Source organism: Macadamia integrifolia, chromosome 3 (assembly GCF_013358625.1).
Source record: "Macadamia integrifolia cultivar HAES 741 chromosome 3, SCU_Mint_v3, whole genome shotgun sequence".
NCBI lineage: Eukaryota > Viridiplantae > Streptophyta > Magnoliopsida > Proteales > Proteaceae > Macadamia > Macadamia integrifolia.
The window spans coordinates 36,358,886-36,373,350 of NC_056559.1; the positions used below are offsets into that span (position 1 = coordinate 36,358,886).

The 14,465-nt window shown below is 37.7% G+C and overlaps 1 protein-coding gene and 1 pseudogene across 2 annotated transcripts; one reads left to right on the plus strand and one right to left on the minus strand.

The window, feature by feature from the left end:
• Positions 1-3,085: 3,085 nt before the first annotated feature.
• LOC122074472 (mitogen-activated protein kinase kinase kinase 3-like) lies at positions 3,086-9,684 on the plus strand. 2 transcript variants are annotated; one of them, XM_042639309.1, is made up of 11 exons: positions 3,086-3,634; positions 4,555-4,884; positions 5,038-5,125; positions 5,301-5,363; positions 5,757-5,917; positions 6,057-6,132; positions 6,496-6,555; positions 6,653-6,760; positions 6,867-7,103; positions 8,633-8,736; positions 8,844-9,684. In XM_042639309.1, the coding sequence occupies exons 1-11, from the start codon at positions 3,201-3,203 to the stop codon at positions 9,103-9,105; spliced, it is 1,923 nt and encodes a 640-aa protein (XP_042495243.1). In that variant the 5' UTR covers positions 3,086-3,200; the 3' UTR covers positions 9,106-9,684. The 2 variants fall into 2 exon arrangements, with proteins under 2 accessions (XP_042495243.1, XP_042495242.1); XM_042639308.1 differs by having other exon boundaries at positions 3,087-3,634; positions 5,038-5,152.
• Positions 9,685-10,334: 650 nt separating this feature from the next.
• Positions 10,335-13,597, minus strand: LOC122074431 (annotated as a pseudogene).
• Between the last annotated feature and the right edge of the window lie 868 nt (positions 13,598-14,465).

Sequence of the window (14,465 nt, forward strand, 5' to 3'; positions counted from 1 at the left end):
TTTGCCTCTCCATGCAAGTTCGGCAGCAATAAATTTTCACATCTCCATGTTAATAATAATAATTTTTTTTTCCAAGCTTGTGGAAACTATAATTGCTATATTTAAGGTTAGAGGAGTACCAAAAGAAAAGAAAAAAAAAAAAGGAAAAGAAAAAACCCTTAGATTCTTAGAAGATATGTGGAAGTACAAAAGAATGACTCAGCTAAAAAAAAAAAAATGTAAGGACAAGAGGTTTTTGATTGAATTGGATCTTGAATCGAAAATGACATGTGGATAATCTAAACTTAAGTTTCGTCCAGTGATCAAATTTATCACGTCATCCATTTACATGGTTATTTTTTTATTTATTTATTATTATTTAATAAAAGGTGTTCCTACATCCTTTGGAGTTGGAATAATCTCTATAGAATTATCAAAAAAAAAAAAAAGAATAATCTCTACGCGCTATAGCCATGGCTAAAATTTGATAAGCCACCCAAACCAAGACAGCCTGTCCTAATGGACTTTTCCCTTTTGTATTATTTGTTCTATTTATGTTATCAAATTGGTTTCAATTCATTTAACTTTCAGGAACACTTTTTACTTGCTCTCCCAAATCAAAGATAGAAAGTGATGTTTTTTCCTCTTATCTTATGATGCAGAAGTTTCTTTGGGTATTTAAATTGAGTTAATAACATTTAAAAAAAAAAAAAAAAAAGGCAAAAAATTTTCTCCTAAGTTCCTAACTCCCAAAAGCACAAAAGCCATGACTTTAAAGTGGGCTCCACTGATTCAGATTCAAAATGGTTAGAATTACCAAAACACTGACATGGAGATAAGTCTATAGATTTTTTTAAATTTCACATTTTGGAAACCATTGGCTTAAAAAATTAATCATATACATCTAACTCCAAAAGATGAGTGCCCTTTACTTTTCTGCATATTTCTGATTAATTCCATCAACCATTTCGATTATGAATTCTGAAACCTTGGCTCCATTATCAATTTCATTAAACTAACTTTTATAATCCTAAACCAAGTTTAGTTGGGTCAAACGATTACTGTTTCCATTTAAAATACTAAACCTGATTTAATTGGCTCAAATTGAAATTATCTTGGGTCTGATCTGACTTATAAATTTAGGGTAATTTTTTTTTTCTTTCATTGGTTTATTGGATGTCGATTTCATTAATTGGTTGTGGGTCTACCCTTAAAGAAAAAAAAAGTTGTGGGAGACAAAAAGGTTCATGTATGGTTGATATATATATATGGACCATATATCTTTCGCAATTTAGAATCTTGGATGGTTCCAACTTCCAACATAATCTAATGTGATTTGATAGGTTATATTGGGATAACAATTATCAAATAGCCCATCTTTATGGATTTTTGAACCCTTAGATACCTTGGGGTGGCTTATTGAGGAATTAGAATTATTTTAAAGACAAAACAATATGAATGGTTAAGCATCCAAAGTGCAAGGCGGCCCACACTACCACTACTCTTGATCTTTTTATAGTTAATTACTACCCCTCCTTCCCCTGCCCACCTTTTCTTTTTCGAAAAAGGTCGAAAGGATATACCTTAAAATAAGTGAGGCAAATGAAGATATGGGTTCTAGGTTCTTATCTTAATTAATAGATAATGAGTTATTGGGTTCTGCTTCGACCTTTAGAATCTATAATGCTAGCAACGAAGTCATAGGACCACCAAAGGGGCAATTACCCTTAATTGGCTTGCGGGTTTAAAAAAAGAATTTCTTATGGTGTCAATTGACTTATAATCTTAATTTTTTTTAGTATAATATTTTTTTTCTGATGAGAATAAATCGTGTCCTTTCACATGTATATTTGGAAAATATGAAAGATGTTAATAACTTTTGATAACTAGGTATCGAATTCTTAACACACTTATATAGACATCATTTAGACATTAAAAAAAAAAAATCCTAGAGAGAGAACTTAGAAATCAAAGATGAATTAGAATGTCTCGAGTCTCTTGACTCATTGTCCATTTAGATTGGTATTATATGAAAAATTACAAATTTGTTTGCTAGACTTTTCAATATAGTGGCAAAAAATTACAAATTACAATCTTAAGGTTCATCTTCTAACCATCGTCTTTCTATAGTCTTAAATTTTAAAGTTTTACTATCACTTGACAAAATCTATTTAAGATAAAACGTGATATATGAATAGAGATTAGAAGTCTATTTATCCACAAAATTTAAAATCAATCAAATGAAGTGTTTGAAAATTTTCATTTTTACTATCAAAATAAGCTTATCTAATTTTTTATTTTTATTTTTTGGTTGGAATAGGCTTATCTAATTAAAACAACAGATATACTTTACCCACAGAATGAATGATTGGAATGCACATTTTCTAATAGTTCATTGTATCTAATCTCTTAGGTGGAATGCCTTACAATAGATGGTGTCATGGGATACTCACTACGTGGAACACACAGCATGCATGTTACAAGATTGATCATCTAAAGCCACAGAAGTAGGGCGTATACCCAAGATTGTAGTTCTCTGAAGAACAATTTAGTGAGGGGTTCGAGACTGAAGAGTGAATTTATACCTCATATAAAAAATGGAGTAATCCCCATGAATTGGGAACACATATTTTGTAGACATGTGGTAGACCTGAAGGAGCATACCCATTTATAAAATCGGGTGGATGGATTCGGACACTGGATGAAGGTTTGGCAGTTTGACTCGACTCGGATCCAGGTCCGGGTAGGTTCTCCCTTGGCCATCCCCTCTTCCCCCACGCGTTTTAGCACACAGACCAATGGGGATTCTCATCATTCTCTGCCGGAGAGCGTTTTCTTCCATACATGCTTCCCACGCACACACACTGACACACACACATTCGTCAATACACAAACACATTTCCAATTTCCTCTCTCTTTTTCTTTCTCTCTCCTCAATTATTTGAATATATTTTCTCTCTGTCTCTCTACAGCGCCATGTCAGCATCTAAGTTAATCTAACCACCGCCCGCCGGCTCCATTAGCTGAGCTGTCACCCACTGGAAGCTTTTTGCTCTCTTTCACCTGCCCTTCCAAAATATACATTTAAAAACAAATAAAAAAAGCCGAGAAAAACTCTCTCTCTCTCTCTCTCTCTCTCTCTCTCTCTCTGGTTTTTCTCATCTCTATCTGCTATTCTGCAGCTGTGGTTAGAACTTAGAAGGCTCGAAGGAAGTGAAAGCATGCGTGCTTGGTGGGGAAGGAAGTCTCACAAGAGCAGTAAAGAAAAAAAATCGGAAGCCTCAGAAGAAGAACAACACCATCACGATTACATCAAAGCTTCTTTCTTTAAGAACGATAAGAAGAAGGGCAAGGAGAAGCCCAAGAGCTTCGATGGCCTCTCTGCGATTCTTATCACCCGTAACTTTCCCAGAACTAGCAAGGATTTCGGCTGCTCTTGGGGCTCCGATTCGGATGGCTACAGTGGTGGTGGTGTAGTTTCGGAGAAGAAGGGGCTTCCTTTGCCTCGGCCGTCCGTCTCGTCGGCGCCGTCTCTGTTGATCGATCATGGAGTAGTCTCGGGGTCCAGGTCTGGGTCTGTGTCCGTTTCTAGTGACAGCTCGTCTGGGTCTTTGGATGACGCTCCCCCTGATCGTGCTTCCTTCTGCAATTCCAGGTTGGTGATCTATCTTCTTCTCCTCTATTTGGATCCTTCTGGACTTGGGGTTTCTGGGTTTTGGGTTTCATTGATCTTGGTTGAATTTCAATTATTGCTTGTTCGTTCTGGGAGATGTTCTTTTCTTGTGAGTTTGGTTTCCGAACCGAATTGTCCTGTAATCCTGTTGTAACTCATTTTTCAATTTATTGATTAATCGTTTCAGATGGAAGAGGTGATCAGTTCATTCGATGGATTAACATGAACACCTATGGTCGCTCTAGTTTTGCTTCCTCCCCGCCCCCTCTTCTTCTTCCCCATCGTTATCCATCTTCTGTTGTCAAATGAATTTGCATAAGAATGAAAATAGATTTTTATGCTTCTCCACCCTCAAATCTTCTCTTCCCCTTTCATAATAGAAGCTTTGCATCTGCTGTTTGCTTTTCATTTTATGGGAGCTTTATCGGAATTATATTGAAGTGTTCTTTAGTTCTGAGCTTTCTCAGAAATTTTTGACTTGTTCTGATTTTCATTCATTTTCAAAATTATGGGCTCCACATCTCTCTCGCTCGTTTAAATTTTCGTTGCCGATAAAAGTTTCTTATAGCTGAAGTATTTTGAAAGAAGAAACCCTGGAAAACCCTCCAATTCACTAACCGTTTTCCTTTCAGTTTTTAATGGGGTGCCCACTTCTTGCTTCAATATGGTTGCCTGTAGATTTTCTGGGCGTTTTTCCATTTCATGGATAATTGCTAAGTTATGGAAACCAGAAACTAGCCAAAGTCTAATGGTTACCCCTCCCCAAGGGAAAAAAAAAATTGAACTGTTTATAGTACACTGGATAATGGGGATTAAAAGAAAGTGTTCACTCTTTATACGACATTTATGGATTATTTTCCATTTCTTCACCTAACAAATACAATGCTCAATGCTGACCCCAGAGCACATGGGGAAAACAAGTTAAACTCAAGATCAAGAAGCCCAGGTCCAGGATCAAGAGGGCCGACTAGTCCCTCATCACCTTTACATCCAAAGCTATTTGGTACGAGTATGGAGCATCCAACAGGAAAGCAACAAGAAGATGGGATAACTTTATGTCATTTTCATCCACTGCCACTTCCTCCAGGTTCTCCTACTAATCGTTGCACCTCACCCACTTTAAGAAATAGTAGTGGTGCCAATGAAAGCATAAATTGCCTTAGATCAAGATGGAAGAAAGGAAAGCTCCTAGGAAGAGGGACATTTGGCCATGTTTATGTTGGATTTAACAGGTAGCAGTAATTCTTCTTTTCATGCTATTCCTACTGCTCTATTTTTCCTTTATCTCTTTCTTTTTGAATCATTTGGTTGGGGGAGGGTAAGAAGTGCTACTCCATGAAAATAACTGATTACACCAATGTCGTTTCCTATTTGCCATTTTTCAGTGAAAATGGACAAATGTGTGCTATAAAGGAAGTCCGGGTGATTTCTGATGATCAAAACTCAAAAGAATGTCTCAAGCAACTGAACCAAGTATCTCTTTATCTGTCTGTCTTTGAGGCATTTTTTTCACTTTGCATCTTATTTATTTATTTATTTTTTTTTTGTTAATACATTAGCTTCTGGCATTTTTCATTCCTAGCCATGTTTTTAGGTATTCATCAAAAGGAAGTGATGGGATTATAACCAATTTTTCTCATTCGCACAGGAGATAGTGTTGCTTAGTCAACTCTCGCACCCAAACATTGTTCAGTACTACGGGAGCGAACTGGTATGATTAAATTTAATTTGTGACTTCTTTCTAAAAAAGCTTTCCAAGTTCAAAGCATGTCTGTCACCAAGATTGCCCCCAAAGCTCATCAATTTTACCATTGCTTGGTGTAATGGTGACAACTTGGGCTATTAGCATGAAGATACTTGTTAGAGTCTAAAGGGGGTCACTTTGTGCAAAAATGCCAAAGATTAGGACAGACTCCAAATTTCAGTCTGATCCTCTTGGGACCCTGTGAAAGTAGGCATCATAGCTGGCTAAACCCTTATGTTAGTCACAATTGTTTGGGCTTCTTATATCACCCCCCTCTGTAATATATACCTAGGCTTATATAACCTATTACTGTTTTGTTACACAGTGAATTAGATTGATCCTGAAATTTTACGTTTACAGGGGGAAGACGCACTTTCTGTTTATTTGGAGTATGTATCTGGAGGCTCCATTCACAAATTACTTCGGGAATATGGTGCCTTCAATGAACCGGTTATTCAAAGTTATACCAGACAGATTCTTTCTGGGCTTGCCTACTTACATGGAAGGAATACTGTACACAGGTGCTTCCTTATGCTAATTTTGTGGAATGATATGCGTTCTTGCTCCCTCTTTTGACCTTAATTTACTTGGTTTTCACGTCCTTTTCTGTTGAAGAATGATATCACTGCCTTAAGAACTCAAATGAAATGCACTTGACAGGGATATTAAAGGGGCGAATATACTTGTGGGTCCCACTGGTGAAGTCAAGCTTGCAGACTTTGGCATGGCTAAACATGTACGTCTCTTAACCCTGTAAAGAAGTTCAATTCCAGAAATACAGATAATGGGAATTCACTTCTGGTATGCTATGGACTATGGTATACAATTTTTGAACTTTTTAAAAGTTCCTCCTAGGCTTCACTACATATAGTAATGCTGCATTATCTGCTAAGTGACCACCCATGTACTGCCATGTGGCAGATAGTGCACCGCTTCACTATGCATAGTAAAGTGTGGTTTTTCCCTTTCTTAGATGACCCAACTAAAAAAGAGAGTAGAATATGCAAAGGATAATGCCACAAAAAACACGCTAAATCAAATTTATCTTTTTTATTTACTTTATATTTCTACAATAATCCATTTTGGGGTTTTCTTCCAGATTACATCTTTTTCTTCAATGTTATCTTTCAAAGGAAGCCCTTACTGGATGGCACCCGAGGTACTCAGTTCTGACCATTCTCTGTTTATTTTTTATCCTTCGTCATATCCATTATGCTAAACATTGTTATCTTGTCATCTAATTGTATTCAATTCAGGTTGTAATGAATTCTGGTGGCTACAGCCTGGCAGTGGATGTTTGGAGCCTGGGTTGTACAGTTCTTGAAATGGCAACATCAAAACCACCATGGAGCCAATATGAAGGGGTCTGTATTAAATTTCATTTAATACTATAGTAGATACCTGATATAATTATTGTTGAGAACTTTCTTGCACAATCTAACATCGGTTTTCTTTTGTTTTAATAAGCAGGTGGCTGCAATATTTAAAATTGGAAACAGCAAGGATATTCCTGATATTCCAGATCACCTTTCTAGTGATGCAAAGAGTTTTCTGATGCTCTGTCTACAACGGGATCCATCTGCACGTCCTACAGCTGCACAATTAATGGATCACCCTTTCATCCGAGACCAAGCTGCATCAAAAGTTGCTAACATCAATGTAACTAATGATGTTCCCCGATATTCCTTTGAAGGCAGCCACTCACCGGTAAAGTTCCGAATATTCTTAAATTTCTGTTGGTAAACTGAATCTTGGGATTTCAGGGCCTCTAATCTACTTAATCAAACTTTCTGATGGGTATTTCAAGTGAACTTCTACTGGAATGCAGAACACCCTAAACTACCACCAATCATTAGAAGTTGTTTGAGAGATTGGAAATTTTGAATGGTTTCTCTCGTTTGTGCACGAAATAGTAACTGTGATAATCTTGGTTGTTTTATTATGATGATGGTCATGCACATGCATGTGTTTGTCAACTGGAACCATCAAATTGATGTCTCATCACCTGCATTGGATGTGGTCCATCAGTCGGGGAAATTTTTTTATTTCAACCGTCTGACAATGCTTTTACTCCATAGGGCTGATGCCTGTCCTTAATTTAAAGTGCTCAAGCCTTCACTTGACAAGTTTATGCGATGAAATGGGATTTTCACTCTGTGGGTCTTGCTTATTCTGGTATTTCTATCTATTGAAAATGACAAACAAGCCCTCCCAGATAAAAGCTGTTTGGCCAACTAAAAGCTACCATATTGACTTGCTTTGAAATCCCCCCCCTCATGATTTTTGGTATTGGCTTTTTGGAATGATTGAAAGTGGATTGGTTGGGAAAAGGCTGGGCACACTACTGTATCTGCCTTTCTCCCCCCCTCCTAGTGAAAAGACCCTCATACACTCCTTTGTCACCCACTCCCATGTGACTACCGCCCGCTTGCTTACCTGGAGTGGGCGGCATGCCTATCCCTCCCCTTAATAATGAGGGGGTTCCAAACAGTCTACCCTTTTAAGCCATGTGAAAAGATGATGTGGCAAGCCCTACCATTGGATAGAGAGGACATGGTCTGGATTAGCCCAGGTGTCAAATTTCGGAGCCTAATTCGATCCTACTCTTCCGTAGTCTTGGATTTTCAAGGTTCTATTTTTTCAACTGTAAAAGTCTGATTGGATGAAACTTGACATGTAAGCAGGGGACCTTTCATTCTATGATATTTGGAAAGGTCCCCTTCTCATCTTCCACGTGGAAGATTTTTAGGGCCATTTAGGTAAGGCTTCCTAAGTGGATTCTGTCAGAAACCTTTGCATGATACCATATAGTTTATTGGCAAATCGACACCATAAACTGCAGTTGAAATGAAAGTTTTTTCTTTGAAATAATGATTCTTAGACTTGGAAATTTAAAAGGAAAAGGTCATGTAGTCATTATTATTCTATAAACAAAATGCTATAGATGACTTTATCTGATCCACTGATGTGCTGCACAAATTGACCTTTAATTGATGATTAAAAGTGACTTATTGGATCCATGAAGAAACGATTCTGGGAAATAAGGGGAAAGAAGGATGTTATTTATTTGACAAAGACTGCCATCAGAAAATAAATTTCCTAAGACTGCTCTGCAGACTCTTCTCTTTTTTCTGCCTCTTTGTCTTGTCTCTTTGTTTCCCAGTTTGTGTTTTTTATATGGCAACGACCATCTGTTTTCAGCTAACCTTTTCAATGCTATTTTACTCATCAAGCAGACAACCTCAGAGTTCCGCCCCAACAGAACAAATATCTCCATACCTCAAAGAGATTATGGGACAACACAACTAGTAACATCTTCAATAGCCTTCAAGAGCACTACGTAATATTCCTGACTTGCTTACATTATTTTCTCTACCCATGTTTCATACCCATTCATCTCTGGTTAGGCTTCATCTACTATAACATAACCTGTCTCATAATTTGCAGGGATAGCATCAGAGTGAACCTGTCATTGCCAGTGTCTCCTTGTTCAAGTCCGTTGCGACAATATGGACCAGCACATAAGAGCTGTTTTCTGTCTCCTCCTCATCCAGCTTATACATTTGTGGGAGAAAGTGGGTATGGTCGGAGTGATTATTTAATGCTGCCTAAAAGAATGAATGCTAATTACACGGCTGATCCTTGGGGTGATTTCCTCCAACCAAGAACCCAAACACCTGGTGGATCCCCCATAGCAAGACCCATTTGAATCATGCTTGGAAGGACACAGTATGGGCATCTTTCCTGAAGACAATGAGTTCCTCCTGGATTAAAATTGCAGTCTTCGAGGACTTGACACCCATCCCTTTTTCTCCTTGAAACTGCGAGGGTGCCATGCACTGGATGTAAATGGATTTTTTCTTCTTCATTCCCATCCAGGCATGTATCTAGGAGGTTGTCAAGAATGTGAATCATGGTTGAACTTGAAGAGAGAAAAGATGGGAGGTGGATGGGATCTTTATTGTCAGGGCAAAAGGGGTTTCTAGCTACTGAATTTCTGGGTGTTATGACCTCTTCAGCGGCTATAATCATTTCAGCTCAATGATTCTCAAAAAATTTATGTAAAAAAAAAAAAAAAAAAACTAATAAAGAAAGCTCGTTTTCTGCTCTCCTCTTATCCTTCAAATCATGTAATGACTTATTGGGGTTTTCAACTTCTTTCTTCAAGAGGTGGAATGCGCCGAAACTATTTTTTTTTTTCCTTTGGTTTTATAATCAAGAAGTTCAAACACTCTTTGAGCTGCTCTTATATTGGTACAAATGCAGAAAACAAGATCATTCTCGACCAGTGGACGCTTACATTTATGGGGGGTTTATTAAGTTGTTTTAGTCTCTTACACGAATAGAATCTATGATGGCTATGATTATGTGTAAGTTCATCTGTTGGCCAAATTTAATCAAGGTGGATCTATTCCTATCAGATGATAAATTGTCATTTGGATATGTAGTCTAGTATGAATTATAATGTGGAGACTGAGGCAACCAGTTTTGATGCAAATTAGGATTGCAAGCCAGTTGTAGAAACCGGCCAAAGTCACTATCTGTTGAACCTAATGAAGAATTTGCAAGAAAACAAATGAAGCAATCTCAGAAACCAGTGCCCTGTGCTCCTGCTGCTGTTATCTTGTTTATGGGAATACTCTTGGTCGATGCAATTTTACTCCCTTCAATAGTCGGAGACGATGGAGACCATTATCTGATGTCACCTCTAAAGTAAGCATTGCGTTTTTGGTCTATCCCAGTCTCCAAAGCCTTTCATGACCTCAAAGTAGAGGTTTTGAACACCAGATGCACGTCTAGTGGCTTACTCAATGGAGGAGGCAGTACAATGACATAAAGGTGGGAAGTAACGTTTTTCATTCAAACATTGGTTTCTCAGATAGCTTGGATGCAAGTTTGAAGCTGCTGTACGGATCCATGAACGTTCCAATACCTCATCCTCTTCAATCATTAGTGGAACTCACGAATGCTATCAAATGAGCAAAGAGGAGGAGATCAGCTATAATGCAACCCATTTCACTGACCATGGGATACCTGTATCACAGTTTTGGAAGTAGGAGCATGGCTTCATTGCAACATTAGTACTTCTTTGCAGGTGTGTGCCAGTCCTTGCCAACTGAGCCAGCCAGCAACTTTGGATCCTATCCAAATTAGTGCCACAAGAATTTGATAATGTAAATAAGCATCCAAAGTAAATAAATTTTGGTCATGCAAACTATTCAAAATTAGTCTTTCCATATAATTTATCAGTTTTTGACTTCCCATGTCTGGCACAAAATTGGTATGTACAATTATGTATAAGTATTTATATCGCGTTTCTAGTACACTGCATTTTAATTACTCATGTCATGTTTCTGGTAAAGTGTTTGAATCCAAATCCAGCACTCCACTCTCGATATGAATAATCCTTCAAATCTGCCTTTAAATCACCCACTTCCATGACAGCCATGCATTCCTCTGCAGTGAGGGGTGGGAGCTGTCTGGTCTTCCGTCGCAGATTATGCTTGTGCCAATCGCTTTTAAAGTGATCACGATACTGCTTTGCATCTCCCAGACTCCCACCACTGCATTGCACGTACTGCACTTGTTCTGTTTGACCTCCCCTCCAGCATTTCCATTTCCAGCAGAGATTGTTTGTTTCTGCATTTTCTCACTCAGTTGCAGGACGGTGTCAATCGTCTCCTTTGGATGGCTGGGTGGAATTTCATAATGATCATCATAGTGATCAACATGGGCATCCCCCTCTACATGCACAGAGACGGAAAGTACTTCTAATTTCCCCTGCAGATTCCTCAACAGGGCATCACAATCCCGGAAATAACCAGGTTCTATTTCACAGACCTGCAAAGAATAAGATCAACCAATTAGGCATGAACGCCATTTATGAGAAAACAGGAAAAAAGAAGTCATGATATAGCCAGCAAAAGAAGACATAGCCAAAGAGGCTAGTAGTGATTGCTATTTGATTTTCTTTTGATGAATAGTGAATACTATTGAAGAAGAAATGTAGCAGAACAAAAGACAGGCAAACCCCCAAACCAAGACAAAAACAAGAAACAGATACAGCCAGGTCGATTTAAAACTGAAATTACAGCAAAACATTAAGAAAAAGGATATTAAAATACAAATATCCATACTGAACTTCCAGAGAAAAGGTACAAACTAAAAGAAAATTATAAGGTACGCACATTTTACTGCAATTTTTAAAGCCCACACCCTAAACTTACCACACATGGCCGATTTCCAGATTCATCCTTTGAAATAATGTTAGCATTCCAGGAATTGAGCTTCTCCATGACAGAAGAAAAATGATTTTCTGATGCTGTGAGTCGCAGTTTCATTGGGGACCTTTTAATGGGGAAGTGCTTCTGAAGCTCATGAATAACTTCTAGTGCCTGTAGGACTTACCACAATAATTGGACTAGAAGAAGCAGTGTAGTGACAACAACATAAATCCAATCAAAGTTGGCCCATAAAATATGCATGCCCTAGCTGGAAGACATATGGTATTAACTGTTATTTACAATTAAGCCAGCTTTCAACTGCTTTTTTGAAATTGAAATCCAAATTAAACCTGAATTCTTCATGATCTAATCTATTCTTTAATTCAAATTAGCTAACTATTGTCATGACTCATGATCCCTTCATCTTTATTAAATCTCAGAATCCTTCAAGACCGAGAATCCATACTTCTAGGGATTAAACAATTGTTAACTTTTATCATATATACCATGATTAGAATCAAATGAATCCAGTTGCAAAATTTCAAACCCTAGTTTCCAAAGCTTCTAACCAGATCCAGAAAGTTTAAACTAGTTAGAAACAAGAAGGCTGGGGAAAGTTTTTTCAATTATTAAGGAGGGGGAAAGCTAGAAATGCGAAATCACCTGTTTCTTTGAGCTGCTATGAGGATCAACTGCAAAATGGATTTCATGCATAAGCCGCTCAATCAGGCTTATGGTATATGGCCTTTGAGTTTCTGGATTGATGGTCTTCTGCATTACTATTGTAGCAATATCCCGGAACTGACTTGACAACTAAGATTCCCTCTCCTTCCCTGCAACTTGAAGTTCTCCTTTCTTCAAAATCTGATTTTCCACATGGTAGATCAGACACATAAATAGTTATCAATTCAATTGACACTTTCGATTTGTATCTTAGAGGGTATAGTGGAAATTTTCTAGAGCAAAGTCTTTATATGCTGAAACACTCCAACAGAAATAAATAAATAAAAACATATTTTAGCACCTCCAAGCATATCTGAGAACGATCATCAGTGCCAAAGGCAGCAATCAAGTCTTTTGACTTGGCAAGCACTCCTTTTGAAACATTAGAATAAACAGTACAGGACTGCAGTACTTCATCCAAATCTTTCTCTCTGTACCAAATACAAAAGAAGCATTCAATATTACAAGATTTTTTGTTCTCTACTAAATATTCAGAAAAGAAAAGAAAATAAAAAAAGTCTACAATAATCTGTACTTCGTTTTTCAATGGAGAAAATGGAAATACATGCAGAAAATAAATAGAAGGCTACAGAACCGATGAGATTTTGGGGTAAGGAAAGGTAATAAACAACCATGGAGGAAGATGAAAAAAATGATAAAGGATCTAATACATGTTGAAGCAATAATGTATTACTGTGTTTGCCTAGCTGAGCAGCTACATAAGTCATCAACTTTCAAGATGTTTTGAATTCCATAGTTCATGAAACTCCGATGCTTTTGCTTCAAGTAACATATCATGCAAAATGAACAGCTAAAACTCCCAAAGATAACAGTAGAAGAAGATTAGGAAGGGGGGGATGTCTTTCGATTGTGAGGTGGAAAATGGTAAGAATAGCTCTATGACTTCCATAATTAGAACATCCCCCCCCCCCCCCCCCTCCCTCTTAACAAAAACCTGTGTGATGGAAATTTTGTTTCTGATTAGATGAAAAACAGAGTTCAGAAACTTTAGGCCCAACAGTTTATTTGTTATAGAAATAAATAGGTGTAGTAATATTACCTACAGCAGGAGTAATGTACTCATGGTACTGATTCAAAACTCTAGTTGTTTCTCCCATACTGATAGGGTTAAGCATCCAGCAATTCTTATCTTTTTAATTTTTCATCCTTGTACATTCAATAACAAGTTGATCCAAGTACACCTTTAGTTACCAAACTTTGTCCAAACTTTGTCTGGGAATCCTCACTATCCATGTAACAAGAACAGATCATTTTTCAAACTTCCACCATGTCGGAAACCAGCACTTCTGTTTTCTAACTAAACCTATACAATTATCACAGCAAGTGCCCTTTCAGACACTGAGACCGCCGTCCATGTCCTTGTGATCTAGCTAGCTGTTGAAGAAATAAACTGGGAAGAAAATTAGAGAGGTTCTTTAAAAGAAGCAATCAAGTCACCTCAAAGAAAGTTTTTGGAACCCCAACAGATGCCACACTTCAATCAATTCTTGACTACTATCGTTACTCATGCTAGTTTTCACTCTAAAAGAATAAAAAGAATAATGGATCCCTGAACCAACAACCAAACTATGCCTACAACCAACACCACCATGCTTATCTCATGGAATCAATCCAATTTCTTGACTAATGCTTCCACTTTCTAAAGCTACTCTGCTCCTATTCTGACATATCATTTCTCTTCCAATGGAACTCTTGACAGAAAACAGTTGATCATAAGCCACTGCCAAATCAACCAAAAAATTCACTACACTTTCACAACTTCATCCCTTCTCAGACATGATCGATGCAATCAAGGCATTACATCATGTTGATGTCATGCAGCAACAATAATTTCCGATGTCCCTTTCCCTCCCCTCCTCTCCCAAATTCATTCTCCCTTCCCCTCCCCAAGCTCCAACTGTCCAAAGCCCGACAACTCTTTCCCTCCCTTCCAACGTCTCCCTCTCTCTCCTTCTCCACATATAAATATTTGTATTGTGAAGCAGAGTGGAAGAAGAGTTTTTTTTTTTTTTTTTCGACATAATGTTATGGTGGTGAGTGATTCCTCGAGCGACCCTAAGGTTAAGTGGTCCTTTCTAACCCTTGTGTTAAGTCTTCCTCC

Bases quoted from the DNA above. Each gene is read 5' to 3' on its own strand.
- LOC122074472 (XM_042639308.1), top strand. From the start codon at position 3,201: ATGCGTGCTTGGTGGGGAAGGAAGTCTCACAAGAGCAGTAAAGAAAAA. The intron at 4,885-5,037 runs GTAGCAGTAATT...GCCATTTTTCAG, and splicing joins GTTTATGTTGGATTTAACAG to TGAAAATGGACAAATGTGTG. The intron at 6,761-6,866 runs GTCTGTATTAAA...TTTAATAAGCAG, and splicing joins CATGGAGCCAATATGAAGGG to GTGGCTGCAATATTTAAAAT.